Raw genomic sequence first — 20,621 nt, 5'->3', positions numbered from 1 at the left:
GTAGATTCAGGAATTAATATTAAAACACTTTCATACACTGTTAAATTTTATTTAGAAAAACTAATTCTGAAAATACAGCACAGTTCCATCAAGTAGGAATGTTTTTCACATTCAATACCTCAAGTATTTAGGAGATACTTTTTATGTTCTTTTTCTCTCAAACATGAACATGCTGGGTTCTACTTTATTCTGCACAACAACTGTTTAACTTATGACACTCCTCAAATATATCCCTTGCAGGAGAATTAAAATGTAAAACTCTTAATCATTCCTAACAGTATTCACATGAAAAAGAACTGGCATCTGAGAAGATGGTTTTTTTGCCCACACAGCAAAACAACACAGAGAAAAGAAAGGCACTTTAGTTTTCCTAATACAGTGGATTTATCGCTACTGCAAGAGCTTTAAAATGTAAAAATTTGCTGTGATATTGGTTAGATTTCCTTTATGTGAAACTATAGATCAGATGAAGAAGCATACTTCTTGTCTCTTAAGTAAGAATAACAATGTTGTGCATATTTACCTATTAGGGCAAACATACAGATAATTCCAGAAACATGTATTCCTTCTGGTTGCAACATATACCAATCACACAGACATTATCTCAAAAATTTTAATAAAATATATCCAGATACATCTCATTCTCTGTCCATAGCTACGCTGTAAATTTCAAAGAAATACATAATTTTATGAAACTGGGGGAAAAAATTGAGCCACAGAAGTTGATATTGAATATATAGCTGAAAATCCAGTTTGTTAAATGTGTCAAAATTAAGCAGATCATTCTTACCATCCACCACTTAGCATAACCATTGCCAATTCTCAGAAGACACTGCTAAAATATTTACAATAAATAAATAACTTACATGAAGTAAATGCTTTACAGTTTCCTGAATCATGTGAGTAAAAATCAAGAGTACCAATGCAAATCATGTATAAAATAATTCCTTCCAGAAAAGGAATTGTAGGAGGAGGCAAACATGCAATAGTCTATTGCATACCATACTTCAGAAACAGTACATACACACACCTACAGACTCCAATACAATCTTAATTTTCTTTTCCACGTGAGGTTGGATATGGCCCATATGCCTAAACAAGTAAATGCAGCAGCATGCAGTCTTCTTTGTCACCATGGTTTAAAGTAGGGAAAAACCTGTTTATACCAGCTAGTACTAGAAAGTATGTAACATACTCAGCCTTGAATAAACCAAGAATAAATCAAGAAGATTCAGCTCCACAGAAAAGCTCTCTAAGATTAGACCCCTACTACCTGCCACAAGGACATCTTTTCTAGCACTCATCCCCATAAAATTCCCCCCTGCTTTTATTTGTGTAGTACAGCATTTCTTAGAGTAGAACATATGCCAAGAAACTGGTTTCCAAATTGCAAGATTTCTAATACTGCTAAATCCATCTTGCTGGTTCTAACTTAAATGTCTGAGGAGACTTTCCTGTGTACCAATGTGAAGGCATATGCATTGTTCTTGCATACAGAAAACTTGTACAGAGAAAGAATGAAAGGCTGCTTAAAGTGTGGTCTGCAAGCTTAGCTTCTACAGACCTGCCAAGGATCTGAATACCAAAATCACTGCCTTATGTTCAAATCAGTTTATTCCATTTAATTTTTAAAGAGCAAGAGATACCTAATTACTAGCTTGAAAAGCAGCATAATCAGCAGCATGTAACTCCTGGAATGGTGATAAAGCTAAACAACTAACGGCTTAGGAACCGTATAAAACATGGGTGTCATATCCAAAACTGTCATTCCTAAAATTCATCTAATGAAGCCAAGAAGATCAAGTGCATAAAAAGTGTTTAGAGCTAGCTAATGTTATCTTGATGTGTCACCCGGTTTTGACTCCAGGAAATTAACCACATTTTGGCAAATAAAGGTGTCAGACAACAGCAGGTCCACAGTAACAGAAAGCTTTTTTTTAAACTTCAAGTAATTTACTCATCAGTATAATTTGAGGATTGATAGTGTAGTTTTACAGAAAAGTCTTCTAAAAGAAAGAATCAGTTGAGGTGCAAGAATTGTTTCATAAGTTCATATGTGGTAAAAGCCACAGCCTGGGAAGGAATACAACGAATGTAATTTAAGGATAAGCCACGGTATAGTCCTCTTCGTATTCCATGTTGTTGATACACGTATTTCAGTGTCTGCAACATTGTACTGGAAAAATAAGAACTCAAATCATTAGTGGATACACACATTCAATATCAAAATAATTTTCTTTAAATACAAGACACTTTTTACTTCGGTTTTAAGAGATCCATGGAGAAAAACCCATGGCATTCCACATAGCAAAGCCGTATATGACTAAAAAGACAACCTGAGTTTCCACAAGAAATTTAGGCCCAAGGGCTGGGAATCTGAAGAGGATGGTGCAGTCCCAGCTAAACAAGTGTCAATCTGAAAACACCTGCCCTACAAGACATATTAAGATATTTTACACCAGAATGGCTCCAGACATTCATGCTCTTGCCTAACTGGCAGGAAGGACCTGAGAAGCATCAACTCCTTTTACAAATAATAACCTAAGTATATAATATTTGACCTTATTAAAAGCAGAAATTGCACTGTATATGCAAAGAGCATTTTCCTCAGATACTTGTATTGAAACTAAGCAAACAAACATTAAATGGAAAGCACTTAAGGTGCTTGGTACTTCCATGGTCTCAAAGACAGTGCCCTTGGAGAACATCTTCCATATGTTCCAAAGCTTCAAGACTTCCTGCTTGCTTTATCCTCACATCCTGTAAAGATATATATGTGTCTCTCCTTCAAGGCACAGCTCTCTACACAACCACAATAAAATTGTTAAATTGGGAAGCCTTGTTTCTGTAAAAGTAGTCCCCACAAATGCAAAAAATAAAACCCTGAGAACAATGAACACATTTTTATTTTTAAATTATCAGGAGTGGAAAATAGCCAAGCAAAATAAAAAAAAAAAAAAGGCTGCTAAAGAAAACCAAACAGAACCTTCATATTTAAGCAACATCAAGGTTGTTTGTGAAACAAACGAGGTTGTTTGTGTTTGGTCACTCAGACTACTCTTGGTAGGACCCAATTTTCCATGCAGGTGGTTCACACTGCATTGCACTGGATTCAGACATACACAACTCCACAAGATTGAAACTAAGCAACAGAAAACTGTCCCAGAATCGAATTTGATTGAGACAATTTGAAACTCAGGAAGTTTTTCAAGATGAGAGCTTAATTTAATACTATTATGGTTTAAGTTATTACAGTGCTTCCACTTCTACTGGAGGAACCTCAACAATGTGTGGGGTGTAGGAGATTACTGTCAGTACAAAAAAGCTCAAATAAACTTGTATTATGCAAAATCAATTTATGGAACAGATTCTGCACCATTAAAATACATTTTGAAACAATTTCATTTCAGTAGAAGCATTTGGTCTCCTAAGAGATTTCGCTGATATTTAAAGGTAGCACAAGTTGCACTAAAATACAAAAAAAACCATTTTACAATACAAACACAGGATTATTAACAAGGGTGCCATTGTAATTTCAGGTATTTTTTTAATTCCAGATTGATAATGACAGCTTTTGTCTGTGTGGAAACTTCCTTATTAAAAGAATGAAGAAATAATAACATAGTAGTTGGGGGGAGGGGGCGGGGGGGGCGGGTGTTTTCTTATTTTTAAGATTTAAAATTAAGAGCTGAACTTTGCTCAGACATCCAAGAACACAGTTACTATGGATGAAAAGGAAATACTTACAGGCACTTTTCGGAGTCTGGGAGTACTGCTCCTAACTGCATTCGCCTACGAGTTACATCCAGGGGATATCTACAGAGAAGATATTTAAACAGCAGTTCAACCAGATGTGTGATGACTGTTTGAATATTGTTTAAACAAGAATACAAAGAAGTCCATGTGCAACCTTCAAGATCCCTTTTCAGTGAGTCAGGAATCCAGCTTAGATTCTTAACGCAGCTGGAAGTTCTCCAAAAAGGGAGAATCCCCTTACACAACCAAAACCAGCAAACCAGAGCTCTTAATATATTCCATTTGGCACTAGTAAGGAAGACACATGAAGATCAGATGAGAGTATAGAACAATCTGTAAAATGCTGAAGGGAGAAGACCCCAGTATTGAAAATAAAATTAACAGTTTAAGGATTAATAGACAATTATATTTGCAATGCAGTGATTTAGTGAAGAATCCATATCGTATAAGTCCATTAAATTACCTTATTTTATGGACAAAATAAAATAGAGCAAGGACAGAATGGGAAAGGAAAAAGCAAGCAAAGTAATAAAAATGGCAAATACAGTATCTAAGACTTGTCTTTTTTTTTTTTTAATCCTATGGCTTCACATGTTACATAGATTTGAAAGTAAATTGGAATAATAAAATACTGCAAATTATGTTCAGGGTCAAAATTTCTTAGCTTTCCAAATAAGCTAAGAAATAAGACTGCTACTAAAAAAATTCCAGTGGATTTTAGGAGATTTGCCTGAATTTGTTTAAACAACTCATTGGATATCTCTTAAAGGACCCTAAAGATTAAACAGATACTTAGTAAAAGAAACAATTGGAAATACCTGAATTTCAGTATTTGATTAACTAATTTAAAAACCTTACTAATAACTACACTTATATAAAATTGTATCAGATAAAAGTTTCTTTAGAATGAACAGCTGTAGAGAGGAAAACCAACCCCATACCCAAACTTACGATATCGTCTGAGCTATTGCTCCGGCTATGCCACCACACAGCAGATTTACATGTGTTTTCAAAACTAAGACATCGGGGTTATCTAATGAAGGCCGTCCAAGCAAGTTAGGTGCTTGAGCAAGTCCAATGCTCTTTAAGGTACCAAAGGTAAAAAATGAAAAACCTAAAAGGAAATTTAATTTTATGTACTTTCATTGAAAAGCAAATTATTTGTTGATGTATCATCATAAACAAAAAGCTGCATTTACAAAATGAAACTATTCTCCAGTTCTTTTAGAAGACTTTTCTTAAGCAGGAAAAAAATAAACAGTATTTTGAACTTCTACTGTAACTTCTGTTCAAATGAATTTGTGTTTATACACAACGCTACAAGAATGCTTCAAATAAGCTAGACTGCGAGTTTTAAGTTAGTGGATCGCTGCCAGGAATCTTTCCTTGCTCCTAAGATCTTTCTAACTGAGGGACATCTCTCAGCTTTTAAAAACGAGTGTAGTTTAGCTGCGCTGTTCTGCTCCGGTGTCCACCTCACCGCTGCTTTACATGCGGGAGTATTTACGGAAAATCACCAGGAGATGGAGCCAATACGGAGGCTCTGAGGCTTCATTTATAGAGCGCCCTCTCCCATGGATCTTCCTGTTTGAGAGAAACAGCCTCCACACTTTCTTGTGGGAAAACTGGGAAGCAAAGACAACCACTAGTTTACCTTTCTCACTCTCAACTCCAAATTTCAGAAAAGCTAGGCTTTGACTACTGAAGACACTTTTTAAGGAGCACCATTGAAGATGATTTGAACAGAAGCTAATTAACTAGGTGTGCAAATATATTAAACAAACTTCGTAGTGCATGTAAGTGCTGAAAGATTGCCATGTTCTGTTTTTAACTTACCGGCATATGGCGCCATTCCCACCACAGTCGGCATCAGCCCTCTGTAGAACCCACTAAAACCACCTTCCTTTGAAAGAAAAATACAGCAGCATTTGTGGCAAGAAATACAAGTGTCTGAAGTTACACAACTGTTCATACAGAGTCCCATGACAGCAATCTGACTAGCACCATCTACCACCAAGGAGCTAATGTCATGTTCTGGTTCTTGTGCCTGAAGAATTGAAGGGACAACACTGGCTCCATAGGAGATAAATAAGTGAAAATGAAGGAGAAAAATCTACATCCAACATCATAACTGGAAACATTTATGCATTATACATAGCCCTCCTCCACAAATCTTTTTGGTAACATTACTACTTCTCTTGAAAAGCAACTTCTCCGCTGTTTCTGACCTCCCACTTACATGAGCCTTAGCTACAACTTAGCAGCCCAAGTCAAAAGCAGCATCCAAATAACTTCTTACATTAAAAATTCAAAGTGCACACAACGAGGTCACGTTATTTTGCACTAAGCCATTATGTTCAATGCAGTGCAACATTATTTAAAGAGCATACTTTGCTTTGACAGAATTGAAGATTAAAAGAAAAAATACCTTTGTGTAAATCATCTTGAATGCATGGATAATTCCCATGTACTTGTGTTCCCCTTTTACTTGGAACGCCAGGCGAACTCTAACCATATCAAGAGGGTAAGTACAAATCACTGCTGTAATACCTTTATTAAAAACAAAAACAAAACAAGCAAACAAAACTCACCTACACCTTATCTGATTCTAGGATTATTTTGAAAAGTAGAATTTCCTTTTGTGATAGTGAATACAATAACATATACAAAGTATTTTGTTAAAGAAACGCTTAAAGTCACTTACAATCAGCAAACAGGAACACTAACCCCAGCAACACACAAAGGATTTGTTTGTACTTGGCGTTCACTGAAGCAGCACACCTAGGCCTAGATTTTCCAAGATTTATGGGCCTGACTATATTCACCTGAGCAATCTTAATGAAATTCATAGCTCCTAAGAATCAGGCTAGTCAAGTACATCAGCTTTACTGGATTGCAACCATGAAACTGAATCCTACCCTATTAAAAAAAAATTCACCAAATTTACATGCTTTATTTCAAAAAGGTTCTGTCAGAATTTGGTGTGATTACTGGGTATAGATACACGTATCTACTGCATCTGAAAATACTAAACCTATTCTAATGACACACTAAATATTCCCTAATTACATTTAAAATAGAGCCAGGTTCATACTGATGAGGAATACTCAACTGTGTTGCATTTCTGCATTTTCATAGTTCCTGTTACATCAGCACTTCTACTTTAAAACTGAGCAGAAAAGCTTTCTGGACTTATGATGCAAAAAAAATGGAAAAAAATTTCAACTCTTAGGACTCATCCAGTTAGGAGTTGCTTCAAAATGGCTTAAAATGCTGACCAACTTGCAATTTTGGAAACACATCTCCAGTACAGAAAACAACAATTCTAACAGTTACCTGAATTCTTTCCAACTGCTAGGTTTTGAAATAAACCACTCAATGGCTGACAAATTCTTTGGAGGGAATAGTTAAAACTGTTGACTAACAACAGCATTTTCTGATGATACACCACAGTCACCTAAAAAAAAAAAACGAACCAAAAAACAAAACACCAAAAAAATAAAACCCAAACAAAAAAAAAATCTGGGGAAAGGAAAAAAAGAAAGTAAAAATGTTTGTGATTGGCCCTGTTTTCTACCAACTGCTCTGATTTAGCTAAATGTAACTTTTTAAATTTGGTCCGACAGAAGATAAGCACACTTTTTATTCTGGACTACATGGTGAGGAAAAAAAAACCAACACTCTAAGTGAACTATCCAAAAATCTGACAGTGGTCAACTGTCAATTGAGAGCCAACTTTGTGGGTTTCTAGAGTATCCCACCAGTAATTCATTTTAGAAGACAAAAACACCTCTTTTGGAGATTTTTGACAATCCTCTGAACAAAAAGCAGACATCTGCAGTTTATTTCTGATGTTGTCTCACCCACAGGATTCAGAAGTTGGAAGCTGTAAAATGCTAAAGCAACTTCAAGACTCTTTCCACTGACCTACATGAAATGCAATCCCTCAGTCTAAAGCCTTTTCCTAATGGATTCCCTGACATGTCCAGAAATACCATAAAATAGATTAATTCAAGCAGTTTAAAAAAAATTAAGGGGGGGAGGGGGAAGCACTTTTACAGAGCTTAAGAATGCACAAGAAAGTCATCCCACTTCAGAAAACAGACTTTACCCCCACTTCTCTTTCCACTCATGCACTGATATGTATCCAAGAACTTCCTCTGAACAAAGGATAGCAAATAGATCAACCAAGAGCTTGGTCAATGCACTATTTAGTGAACATAGTCTGAAAACAGCACAAAAAAAAAAGAAACAAAGAAACCGTATGTAGTAAGGATTTAATTAGAAACTTTTTTTTTTTTACTTTTTCTTAAAATCTTCTAGCCATGAATTCTGAAAAAAAAAATGGGATTTGGGACATCAGCCACAATATATGCTGTCTTGTAGCAACTGGGAGAGGCATGTTACTGCTCATATAAGGAATGTATATACAAGGGATCAGGATTTCCTTTGGGGCTCAAGAGAGACACTATCCTTTCCAAGAGGAATGGCAGTCAGCTGTGGGACACAAAGCCATTGTGGTGGAGTCTACAAAATTACTCATCTCACCTCTGCTCCCTAAATACAGTATTACGAGAAGTCAGAGCACAGCATCTTAAGGCTCAGTTCCAGTCTTGAAAAAGCAAAGTCTATTCCCATTAGTGATAGCCAAGCCAATAATCTCTCCTGTGGTAGGTTAAACAGGACAGACTTGAAAGTACATCAACAGTTAAGAGATACATAAAGCAGTTCCCATTGTCTGATCTGAAATAATCACAACAGGGAAGCGGCTCTCCAAAGAGACGCTTCCTCAAAACCAGCAGACTTTTTCACTGCCAATGCTGAGTCAGAAGACAGGGAAAGACTTCCCATATTGTCCTCAAGCACCTCTGACCACTCTTGGGGACACGATACCGGGTTACACAGACTAAAGACTAAGTGACAGTGCAGCAGATTAGACTGTCCTTGATTTGCTTCCCAGGCTTTGGGAGTTAACAATGAGATTAGCTCTACAGGGATTTATCGGTCTCCCAATTTCCCTACTATCCCTCCATTCTTAGTAATTTTCTTTCTTTGGAAATAAAAATAAAAAACTATCTTGAGCAAGAAAAAAACCCAAGTGAAATACATTTACATTGCATACAGCTGGTATGCAAGTTCTTGTGATCTCTGTATCATGCTCTTTGTACTTATCAGTAGCTCCAGAGATCAAACTAAGCACTGCCAGGAGATTCAGAGGAATACAGCTCAAAGAGCAATAAGCACAAGACACAGCCTTGAACTGCAGAAGATTTGTTCCTCAGCTAATATAAAGATAAATTTATCCAAGTAGCATCTTCTGAACAAAACAAAGGTTCAGAAACTACACACAGAGAAACTGCTGATGACAAAAAATATTTACCAGACAGGTTTAAGAATGCCTAACTTACCAGTCCTAGTATTTCTATGTTTCCCTCCACAGTGCATCTGAAGAACTAGACCAGATTCTTTTTAAATGCTGACTGAAGTAGGTAACTGTTAATTACATACTATTTAAAATGGAGACAGCCAATATCCTCCTAGACAGGGCTAAATCAGTACTATTTTCAATCACTTTTACTAAAAGTAAAAAGCTAAAAGCAAAAACATACTTTCTGTATTAGTTTAATGGAACTTGAGTTTATTCTAGATAACATCTAGTCTTTTTTGGCTTTGTTATTTTGAAGTTAATCAAGTGCAGGAGAGGAAATATACATTTCTGTGCATTAAAATACACATTTTAATTTGGATTTTTCTATTAGAAAACTTTTTAAAAATTAATTTGTAAAATCATCCTGTGATGTTTTATTTAATGTTAGTTGTTCATTTTTGTTGTTATTTGATAATTTTCTTTCCTAAACCCCACTAACCTCTATGATTTCCCTTCTGCCCAGCTCTGTCTTTCCTTAAAAGAAGCTATACACTATTTTTCTGTTAATGAGGTGTTACAGCTGAAATTTGAATCACACAAGACTCAGGAAATTCAGAGTTAGAGTTTCCACAGTAACTTTAACTTGGTCTCCTTAAATATATGCATTACAATAGGTTTTTCTTTTCCCTCCCTCCACTACCCGAATCCTCACTGCCTTGTTTTCCCCCTGTGGATATGCTTTGGATCCTATTTATCACTTACAGAAGATACTTAAATGTTTCCCACCACTTTGAAGTGGTCTGTTGACCACTAGTCCTGTTGGAAACACTGACATAAGCAAGATTTAAGTACAGTGGGTACAGAGAAGTGAAAGCAGACAGCTGCCTGGCTAGATGGTGTAGAGGGGGAAAAAACGTTAAAAGAAATACAGGTTATCTATTTTCAACTTCTTAATACTGTTTCCCATGAAACTGTGAGGACCACTCTGCACCAACACTGGGGTGTGTGCAGCACATCTTCTCCTTCAGTGTTTAAGTATGGAAGAAACAGAAAAATATCCTTTATTGGAGCCAGCATAGGAGGAAAAGCAATATTACCAACTGCTTTCAAGTCTTTTTTGTTTGCAAACCTAGAAAACTTCTGTACCAGATTTCAAACACTTTGCTCTTCTTAGTGCCTCCTCCCCCCATATCTTCTCGATATACTTAAGATAAACCCTCTGCCTCTTATTATCTAAAGAATATCCCAAGAAGCAGTTAATGCCACCTAGTAAACAAAGAGTAAGACACTCACGTGTGATCCCCCAAGACACCCTATATATATACACTTGACCGCTATGTTCATTTCACCCCCAAGTCAAGCTCAGTTCCTGTTCTGAGAGTCTAAAAATGAAACTATTGAGTATATTGTACTTAAACACACCACAAAGCAGTTCATTTGATTGTAGTTGCCAGATAGCACTGTATATTAATTTATTTTTGTTACTCTAACCACACAAACCAGATTTAACCAGTAAGGTGCTTACAACAATGCCAGATGCTATTAATTTATTTACACAAAGAATTCCACCACATCCAACACTGACAGAGTTAAGCTGATTATTCAGTGTTTTCACAGCGCCTCCCAAGTCAGGTTCCCAGTCTCTGACAAAGCTCCTGGAAAAGCTAATAATAATAATAATCATCTTGGTGGGGGGGGAGGGGAGGAGTGAATTGCACAGTTAAAGTCAGGGGAAAGGAAAAAAAAGGAAGAAAAAAAAAAAAAAACCAACCCAATGGGGTTTTTTTTTTACTTCTTCCAGATAGAAAGCCAGCCAAGTTCTGGAACATATCTTACCAAATAGGTTTTCTTAGTTTTTAGGACTCTTCTCATTGTTTCATTTCATTCTCTTTCTTTTTCCTCTGGTGCCACACAAAGCCAGAATATTTTAATGAGATCTTCCTAGTTTATCTAAAGGTAGTATTAAAAAATCCAAGATTTCTTTTTCCAAAAGAAGCTAAGTATGAACACCCATAACTATTTAAGGACTGTCACTAGACAGTACTAAGCCTATTTTACAAATTAAAAGCACATGAAGAATCACTTCAATTAAAACTCAATCCACTATTACTTACCTTCCCGTGTTTTTTCTTAGCTACTTTTGACTCAATGACTAGTAAGAGGAAAACAAGTATATAATCATACTATACACTGGCAGTTTACTGATGGGCTTTTCTGCTGCTGTATCACTAATTAATAAGTGAGAGATTTTAACATTCACAAATATGACCTAAAGAGCATCATGACAATCCTGTGCTGGACATGAAAAAGTACAGACACTTCTGGCAAATCCAAAGAAACTACTAATTTAAGAAGCTGCAGTTCTCTCTGTTTCTGTAGGCTTATATTCAACCTAGAAGCAATGGCAGAGTGGCTAATGAGCCAATTCTACCAGAACCTGTAGCTTTATACTTCATATTGATTACACTGGTTTTTTTGCTTTTTAAATGTCATAATAAAAGGCTATAAAAAGACTGTGCTTCACAACATAGCACAGAATTCACTGCTCACAGAAATATATTCTAGAGAATACTCTTAGACAAACAGGTTTCAATTAGGCAACCATGTTAAATTAACCATTTACTAGTATATTTGCTTAATACAAATTTGCAGGAGTTCGACCCAACACTACATCAAATCATCCTCTAAATAAATATTAACTTCTCAGCAAAAGGCATGTCTGAAATCCAAGTACAAAACTATACCTGCCATGGATCCAGCCATTAATCGATGCACATGCCCAGAAATTCCGAGTTGTTTCTTTATTACCTACACAATATGGAATATTTACAGTAGTCAGATATCAGAAAATACAGGGAAATACGCAGCACGAAGTTTATTAGCACATTAGTGCAAACTCTGCAGCAGTTTCCAAGAAATTTATAATGCTACAAATTCAATCCAGAACATTTAATTACTGTTAGAAGACTTTTTTAACACTGCTGCTGTTTCCAACTTCTTATTAAAAACATGAAAGTACTAAAATTCTACTAACAAAGCAAAACAATAAGTTGAAAGTATTTGTACTGTTCACTTCAGAAACCAGATTAATTGTTTATTTAGTTACTATTTAATGTGTGTTAAACAAGGCAAACTGAATATGTAGAGAGCAAAGGACACTGAACACAGTTGAAAAGTAAGAAGAATCAATTTTTCTTACATGCACATCATGTGAAACACTCCCATAAAGATTTTAACTGGATTAAAATAAAAAAGAAAAAAGAAAATAAAAAAAGAAGAAATAAAAAGGAAGAGAGAAAGGACAAACATTTCAGAGCAAGAACTTGCTGATTTAATTACGGCCTGGAATGAAGTTAGAAATTAGTTTCCAGGCTTTTATCAAATAACTGAGACTTTCACTTTCTGCTATAAACATCAATTAATACCTTCCTCCTTTAAGAATTTTTTTTTCTTTTACATACCCACGCAAAATACTGTGAAGGTTTCTGGTCAATTAATACATAAAGAAAAGTGCTGTAATGCTAACTGGTGTCTTGAAACTGCGGATTCATAAATCATTTCAATTATAAAGCATGGCATGCAGTCTTTTATTCCACACCACATAAAACATGCACAGATCAACAGCATTCATGATTACAGCACAAAAAAGAGAACCTACAAAACCCATTACAGTAACTTCTTTGAATCAGTCTCCTGAAATTTACTCTTAGGGAAGGGAATGACAATTTCAATCGCATTGTCTTCAGTAAATATTGTACCATTTACTTGGCTGGGTACTAAATCTGACCTTTCAAACATGAAATTTCTCCTCTCTAGTAGCAAAATGGTATTTTTTACCACAAACAGCAGTGCTTAAAAACATGTTCATGCTAACAACTGACCTCCATGAGATGTTGCAAGGATTTATTATGAAAGGGTAAATGCAGGAAAACAGAAAGGAATCCACAAATCTTGCAGAACCCTGAAATGAGCATTTTTATCTTCAAGGTCGTTTTTATCTACAGCCTGACATAATAATTTGTCAGGTCAAATATAACAGTCATATCCAGACAGACTTTCAAGTTTAACTCATTCTATCCATCAAGTACTAGGAATTCCAACATAAATACAATAAAGATGTTTCATTTTACATTTTTTCCTACATTATTCACAAAGGGCTACCTCATAGCAATACAAATAGCAGCAGACTTTAAATTACCTTTTGTTTTCATTAAAAGAAAGGGTATTATTCTCAACAATACAAACATTTAGAAATCAATGTGAATTTCTTTTTCCTTAAGCAACATTACAAAAACTTCCCTGTTGCCCTGATATTTTTAATGAGTAGGTTCTGATAAAATTAAGCAACATCTAGAAAACAAGTACAGCTAACTAATAAGACCCAGAAATTTCAGTGTTAGTTTCAATCACTCAATAAGTCTGTATTTATTGCAGGCAGAAAAAAAAAAGAAAAGGAAAACAATAAATTCAGCTACCTTTTTATATTGGTCAAATGCCATAAACTGAATAGCGCCATACGGGAAGATTCTAATCATCATTGCCCCATTTCCTTTGTACAGCCCAAGGTAGCCTTCCTTTTTGGGGACAGCACGCAACGTAGAAAATACTCCTGCAGCAATACAAAAAGAGGTATTTAAAACTGTGGGAAAGGAAGAAAAAACAAAGAAATGCTACTGTAAAGAAAGTAAGCATATAAAGCTAAGGCTGCATTATGTTACTCATGTAACTATGGAAAATCCACTTTCACTGCCCAAACACTGCTGGAAGGGAGAGGCTTAAGGTTAAGTTTTATCAGCTTTCTCATATCCCAGACCCAGTGAACCTCTGCACTCAGGCCCCAGGACTTGCCCAGACTGTGAGCAACCCTACTGCAGATGCCACTATCCACCCACAGCACCTAATGGCAATAACACAAGGGAGGAAACTGGCTGTCTTGCAATTCAGTCAATTCTAAATAAATAAATATGTAAATACTTTAAAGTCTAAAACCATGGCAAAACAAACTGCTATTGCTACATGCTATATTGCAGATTAAATGCCATCACTGAGGAAATCAAGTAAACATGTTGAAGACTCTCATTACTTACAACTTAAATGTCTCACACTCTTTGTCTCAGAGTTGTTGCAACAAGAAGCAATCCTGCTCCCTTTTAATAGGTGGGAAATAATGCAAGATCACACAAAGTTTGGCAAAACCTATAGTTTTACCATAAACATTAGTTATGCACAGTTGCTGTCAAATTCACTTTCTACTTTGATTTTATAAAAGAATTAACTGTGACAGTCAAACAGTTTTCACTCACATGCAACTACTAAATAACTAAGAGTGGAACATGAAAAAGACACATTTATCTTGTTTTCAGGCAGGAAAAAAAGAGTAGCGAACAAACTTTCATTTGAAGTTTAAACCAAACAAGTAATTATTAGTTTCTGGGGTTCTAAGAATATGAATGGATTAGTGCACCTTGTTAATATATCATTGTATGTGAATATATTATTACATATTTTACAGTAATTTATTTTTAAGATGTCATGCGTATTACATGCATCTGAACTTACTTATGCCAAGACTAGAATTTCTATCCTGCAATGATGAGTTACTGTTCCTATTTCCTAGGACATAAGCTCTGAGATCCACGTGGCACAAACTCCACAATGCAAAGGTATAAAAACAGAGAGTGAAGACTTTGATGAACTGACCCATCGTGTCTCTGCACTTACAGGTACCTCATCCACATAATTCTCCTTTTTCGCCTACATGTAACATGGACACACATTCAAGTCAGACACATTTCAAATAATCAGCATCATATTTGACTCCCAAAATAGGGAAGAACGTAAGATTTTACTAGCCAACTATGGCACAGTACAAAGCAAATCGAAAATGAGGATTTAAAATCTCAGTCAAACCAATTATTTCACCCTTCAACTCTTAGGCTGCAAACTTCAGTGTATACTTGGGTTTATATTACTAAAACACATTGCTTGTGTTTCCCTTTTTGGCACAGTGAATATATATCCACTGAATTTTATGATTTAATGTTTTATTTTTTTCAGCTTTTAAAAAACATTATCTTTAGTGTCTAAGTTAAAAACAAGTTTAGTTACATGCGAAATTAGCCAACTCTTTATTTTTTTTCCGTGACAATTGCAACCCTTAAATTTTGGAGCAAAAGTTATGACATATTTCAGTAACATCTGGCAGAAATGGCTCAAAGACTCCGCACAAGAGGGCACTGTTACAGCCCGAAGAGAACAGTTCTGGACACGTGAGTTTGCTCTCACCATGATGCAACACAGATGCTGAATACAGATCATTTGCACCTTACACCAGGCATAAACCTGCTGCTCTCACCAACTCCCACCAGCCATGGCACTCTTGGAAAATCAGGGATCCCCACGCCCCCTGGGAACTGGCACCCACTGCAGTACAGTTTTTACTGAAATGATCCAAGCTTTGAAGCTGTGATTACCGATCTCCTGCTGGCTTCTGTAAGGGGAAGATCAAGCCTAGCTTTTACATGCCTTATTGAGGATTACTCTGACATCTCAGTCTCTAATACATCAACTGATACCACAAGTTACACACGGCTTTGTTTTTCTTTTCAAACAGTAACAAAATATGGCACAGAGCCTGACCAGACAGATACAACCTTCCGTCTGATGAGCACCTTTTTTATCAGCCTCATCACCGAGTAAATCAATGTACCCAAACCACACACGTTGCATTTAAAACCAAAAATTAGACACATAGCAGCCATCTTACCTAGATGTTTGTAATGGTGGTTATGAGCTTGCAGCAAAATCTTTACTCGATCCAGTGGTGCAGTAGTTGTTTTGGCACAACATCCTGCAACACCTTTCCAAGACAGAAACAGAAAAGTGACAGAATACGAAAGTTCTTTAGGTCAGCAGCTAAATAAGGGATTTTTCTAATGTAGTTAACTCAGTCAGGAACTGGAAAAAGCCCGAATGACAAGTAAACACTTTCTATTAGATGCTACAAAGCCCTTGAAGCATTAATAAAACATTTAAGCTACTTTTCCTGTTTACAGAAACCCAGGCCACTGTCTGTCTCAGCTGCAGAGGTCATTGCAAAAGGAACTTTCCTGAAAGTTACTCAAGAGTTTTCCATCCTGTTTCTTCCTTCCCTTTTGTGGGAAAAGGGCCCTTGCTGATCTCCCCAAGGAGGTGGGCTACGTGTCTGCCTGTGTACCCTGCGCTACTTCGGAGAGCGAGATCCAACAGAGAGTGTGGCATGATGTAAAAGCTTTAAATAAATACAACCTTCTCCTACCCCCAGCAAATCAGAGAGCTGAGACAACTGGGAAGAATATAGGAAGAATAAATAGGCTTTTTCTCTAAGAGGTTACTGATGCGGCGTTCTGTTTGCCAGGCTGCCTCGCACACCACCTTCATCTCCTCAACAACAGCCGCAAGAGTCTGACGACAGGGATAACCCACCCTCCCCGAGTACCCAACGAGGGTTTGGGCTCTGGGAACATTTAACTGGCGGCTGACCGGGGCTCCTCGCTGGTTCTGACACACGTGCGAGTCACTGGCGTGCACCGCGTCACCCGCGTTAGTCCATTAGGGGAAAAAAGAAAAGCGAGCTCCCTGCTTCCCCAGGTGACGAGACTCGGCAGCAGTTTTACCGGGGACAGCGACACGAAAGTCCGCCGCCCCCCGCCCGAGGCACCCACCTCCGGCGATGAAGGAGCGCAGCCAGTAGAAGTCTCGGTGCGCCGCGGCCGGGGGCAGCGCGGCGCCGGGCCCCGCCGCCGCCGGGGAAGCCATGGGGCAGGGCCGTGCCGGCGGCGGCTCCCTCAGGCGGCGAGCGGGCGGCGCACGGGGCAGCGCGGTGCCCCCGCCGCGCCGCAGGGGCGGAGCTCGGGGCGGCCCCGCTGAGCCGCGGCCGGGCCGGCGGGCCACGCCGCGGCGCCTGCGGATCGCGTCAGCGGCCGGGCCGCCCCTCCACACCCTGTCCGCGGGAAAGGCCCGGCTTAACCCCGCCGGAGTCGCTGCAGGGGCCGCTTCTCACCCCTTACCTGCTCCGGAGCACGATGAGGCGTGGAACGGGTTTATTAGTGCCCCCGGGGATCGCTTGCTGCTCCTTAAAAACAGTCATCCACTCACTTCGCGAACATCTATTTAGACCTATGGGTGCACATAACCAAAACCTAAAGAGCTCTAATTAGGTTATACAATAAAATATATCGATTTCTTTTTAACCGTTTAAATAGCTACTTGAACTTCGTGCTGGAACATTAATATTTCTTCTGTCTACAATTATAGTTTCATACCCAGAAAAAACACTCAGTATGATTATATGTATGCAAGTTTCAAAATGCATCAAAAAGGGAAACAGATATTGAAAAAAAAAAAAAATAGAGAAAAAATAGCGGGTTTAGATTTAGAAAGCTCAAACACAGTATCATTCTGCAGCTGTCAACATTTTGGACAATTTTTTAGGTTTTTCTGCGATGTCTCTGTTGCCTACACTGTATAGGGCTTTCCAGGGGGCATTTGAACTTCTGTTTTCAGCTCTTGAAAAAAAAACCAAAACACCTTCTGAATGCTGGTGCATGGAGCAAGGAGGGAGAGCATACCTGATGCCGTCTAGTGAGAAAGCTCATGCTGTCAGCTTTACTCTTAGTTTTCTGCAGTTACTCACCTATTCCTCATATAATTTTTGCCCCGTACATCTTGATCTGGGTTTCAAGTATTTCATATACTAATATGCCTTTTAAAAAAGTTAGTCTTCTAATATGAAGAAACCCAGTTAAACAGATCTCTATGCTTGCACAAATCAAAGGAATCACTTTCCAATCAAATCACCAGAATATTTTTGCTTCTTGCTTGTGTCAGATTGCCTTCAAGAGAAGTTACTAATTTTTCCCTTTAATAGATTATATTCCTTAAAATTAAGCATGCTTCAGAATCAAGAAAACTTCATTTTGCTCTGTTTGATCATTGCATCATTTATATATTTGGGAAATGGCTGTTGCATTATTCATTTTTTCCAATAACTTAAAAAAAAATAGATTTCTTCTAGAAAATATGAAATAAGTTCTTTATAGGAGAAAACTCTCAAGCCTTTTTACCTTTTGTAATAAACCTGCAAAATTAATATTTTTTTGTTAAAGTTATTCTGATTTTTAAGTCTAATGGAAAGGCATCTGTTGTGTGAGTTACTGAAGCAGGTTTTGTAGTCATTGCTGATGCCATTTTCTCCACCCAGTTTGTATTCTTTTGGGTTTCTGCTCAGGAAAAGCCTCCTCCCACCACAGCAACCATACTGTGTTAACAGCTCCAGCTGTAGGAATCTAATTTACCGATTTCACACAGAAAAGCACGGCAACTGCGCTAACAGCTGAAAGTCATCAAGTTTCTAGAGTTTCACCACAGACTAGAAAAATCAATAATCACATAGATGGGTTGTTACTTCTCTTAGCTACAGACAGGATATTTCAAGTAGATGCTTTGTCAACCCTCATAATTTAGGGAGGTGTGCCCCATGCATGCATACTGTTTAGGAAAGCAGTAAAAAGCTTGCATTACAAAACTAAACAGAACATCTTGTATAGATATACTGACACACAAAGGAATTCAGAAACGAGCTTTACGTGAATGGCTTTGTTGGGAGTTTTTTAAATACTTGCTGGTATAAAGTGCTTTCAGGTTTGTTTTCTTCATTAGCCTCTGTAGTAGTTCATTTGCACCTTCAAATTGTAACATTCTCCTAGCTGTTACTTCATCTTTTTATCTTGAAGTGTTTACACTTTTTACAGGGTTTCTCTGGTAACATCTTTTTTATGACCCATTCTTAAAAGTCATCAGCAATTTTAATGTCATTTGGGTTATACTCATGTGTGACACTATGTCATCCTCCCACAGTAAATCAACAGTTAGCAGGGGAAGACATTAAAATTACAGTACTCAAAAACAGAGCTACAAATTTGAAGGAAAAAAATGAAGCAGGTAGGTAGTTTTAGCAATTGTTACAATTTATTTCTGATTTTTTTTGTTGTTGTTAAAGATGCTTGGTTTTGTAGACATATTTTAAATATGTATCAATTAAAATAGATTTTCAAGATTCAAGTCAGGTAAGCTCTCCTCCTAGCAGTGACTACTAAAAATATTATTTTCAGTATTCTTAAAATGCTGGTGTACACCAAGCCCTATTTTGGGATAGTCGTACAAATTACCCTCAGGTATCATATCTCTTGGGACCATAAGCTTTTTAAGTCTTTAGACTTGCTTCTGGTCTTTACTAATTAGTGATCTGAAGTAACATCTGTCTAGTTGTCTGTTCATTTACCTGAAACCATATCTGAGGACATCAGAAGTATGTAACTTTCCACACATGAGACTCATTCCTCTTCTGCCACAAAAATCACAGCTTGCAGATTATAAATACTCTAGCAAACCTCAGTTCCTTGGCACTGTGCTATCTTAAGCTCTCTTTATCTCTGTCAGCAAGTAGGCAGAAGTGTTTCTTCCTGAGGTAAGTAAGGAGCGAGGTATGACCACAGGACAGGAAGTATCTTCACTGACAGGGCACAGCACTGCAGCAGACCCTGGGAACAGGCTCCAGCCTGAGTCGCAGGGAGGGCACAAAGCAGGTCTATGGAGCATCTAGAAAGGCAAGAAAGGAAGAGAAAATAAGGCTCAAAACAAGGCTAGAGATAAGCCTAAGGTTCATCTAGAAACCAAGTCCAGACAATACACAAGACCAGAAGCAACACCCAAAGTAAGCACACCTACACCTTAGCTTAGACAGGGAACAATGGGCTGGCCAGGCCTGAGCTTAAATGGAGTTCCTGGGCCCATGAATCAGGTGTGTGGGTGGAGGCCCCAGGTGAGACTGCAGGTCAGGAACATCTGTCAGGAATTATTTAGAGTAAATGCAATGGGCCTGTATAATGGTATCAGAAAATGAAATCGTAGTCCCTTCTGGCCTTAATCACATAAAACGGCGTTAAGGCTTAAAGTGTCTCTGTTCAGCATGCCTACAGATGTTAACCTGTTTTCAGTGCCAATCAGGCAGGTAGATACTATCTACAGAACCAGGGCCAAGAAAGACTAAATGAGGAAGTCATTGTCAAAACCACAAACAGAATTCAAGAGTTTCTGCATTAAACTCATGTTGTTCAAGACTTTTCTCTTTCAGATAGCGCCAACTAACAATGCTGTGGGTGCTTTATCTGATCATCTGTAGTACAAATCCAAAGGCATTGAGAGTGTTTGGCCTGTGCTCAGCTGAGTTCACAGGCACAGCACCCCACACCAGTGTGGCACGCAGGTTCCTAAGTCACATCTGGGCTGTGAGCAGGCTGGTCACTTTGTTACACTGGAGTCCGAGCTAATAAACGTGAGGGAGGCTTTGGTAGAAAGTAGAAGCTGTAATCCATGTTTTGTAATCACACCAGCAGACAGCTCTAATGTTCAGTATCATCTTTCCACTACGAGGGAAACAGGGCGCCTAAGATAGGCG

The 20,621-nt window shown here is 37.8% G+C and overlaps 1 protein-coding gene across 3 annotated transcripts; it reads right to left on the bottom strand.

Moving 5' to 3' along the window:
- Window positions 1-599: 599 nt before the first annotated feature.
- SLC25A16 (solute carrier family 25 member 16) lies at window positions 600-19,762 on the bottom strand. Of its 3 annotated transcripts, XM_069019010.1 has the most exons (10): window positions 19,446-19,762; window positions 17,173-17,281; window positions 15,891-15,983; window positions 13,600-13,733; window positions 11,869-11,932; window positions 6,185-6,306; window positions 5,593-5,659; window positions 4,708-4,870; window positions 3,748-3,816; window positions 600-2,176 (listed from the first exon to the last, which is right to left on the bottom strand). In XM_069019010.1, the coding sequence occupies exons 4-10, from the start codon at window positions 13,660-13,662 to the stop codon at window positions 2,020-2,022; spliced, it is 705 nt and encodes a 234-aa protein (XP_068875111.1). In that variant the 5' UTR covers window positions 13,663-13,733; window positions 15,891-15,983; window positions 17,173-17,281; window positions 19,446-19,762; the 3' UTR covers window positions 600-2,019. The 3 variants fall into 3 exon arrangements, with proteins under 3 accessions (XP_068875111.1, XP_068875109.1, XP_068875110.1); XM_069019008.1 differs by lacking the exons at window positions 17,173-17,281; window positions 19,446-19,762 and adding an exon at window positions 16,828-16,975; XM_069019009.1 differs by lacking the exons at window positions 15,891-15,983; window positions 17,173-17,281; window positions 19,446-19,762 and adding an exon at window positions 14,684-14,891.
- Between the last annotated feature and the right edge of the window lie 859 nt (window positions 19,763-20,621).

Source organism: Aphelocoma coerulescens, chromosome 6 (assembly GCF_041296385.1).
Source record: "Aphelocoma coerulescens isolate FSJ_1873_10779 chromosome 6, UR_Acoe_1.0, whole genome shotgun sequence".
Lineage (NCBI taxonomy): Eukaryota > Metazoa > Chordata > Aves > Passeriformes > Corvidae > Aphelocoma > Aphelocoma coerulescens.
This window is presented reverse-complemented; position numbering and strand designations above follow the sequence as displayed.

Excerpts from the sequence above, each read along its gene's own strand:
- SLC25A16 (XM_069019008.1), bottom strand. The coding sequence starts at position 16,921 with ATGGCTTCCCCGGCGGCGGCGGGGCCCGGCGCCGCGCTGCCCCCGGCC. Across the intron at positions 13,734-15,890 it reads CCACCATTACAAACATCTAG|GAGTATTTTCTACGTTGCGT; the intron begins GTAAGATGGCTG and ends GTATTGCTGCAG. Across the intron at positions 4,871-5,592 it reads GGGAATGGCGCCATATGCCG|GTTTTTCATTTTTTACCTTT; the intron begins GTAAGTTAAAAA and ends ATTTCCTTTTAG.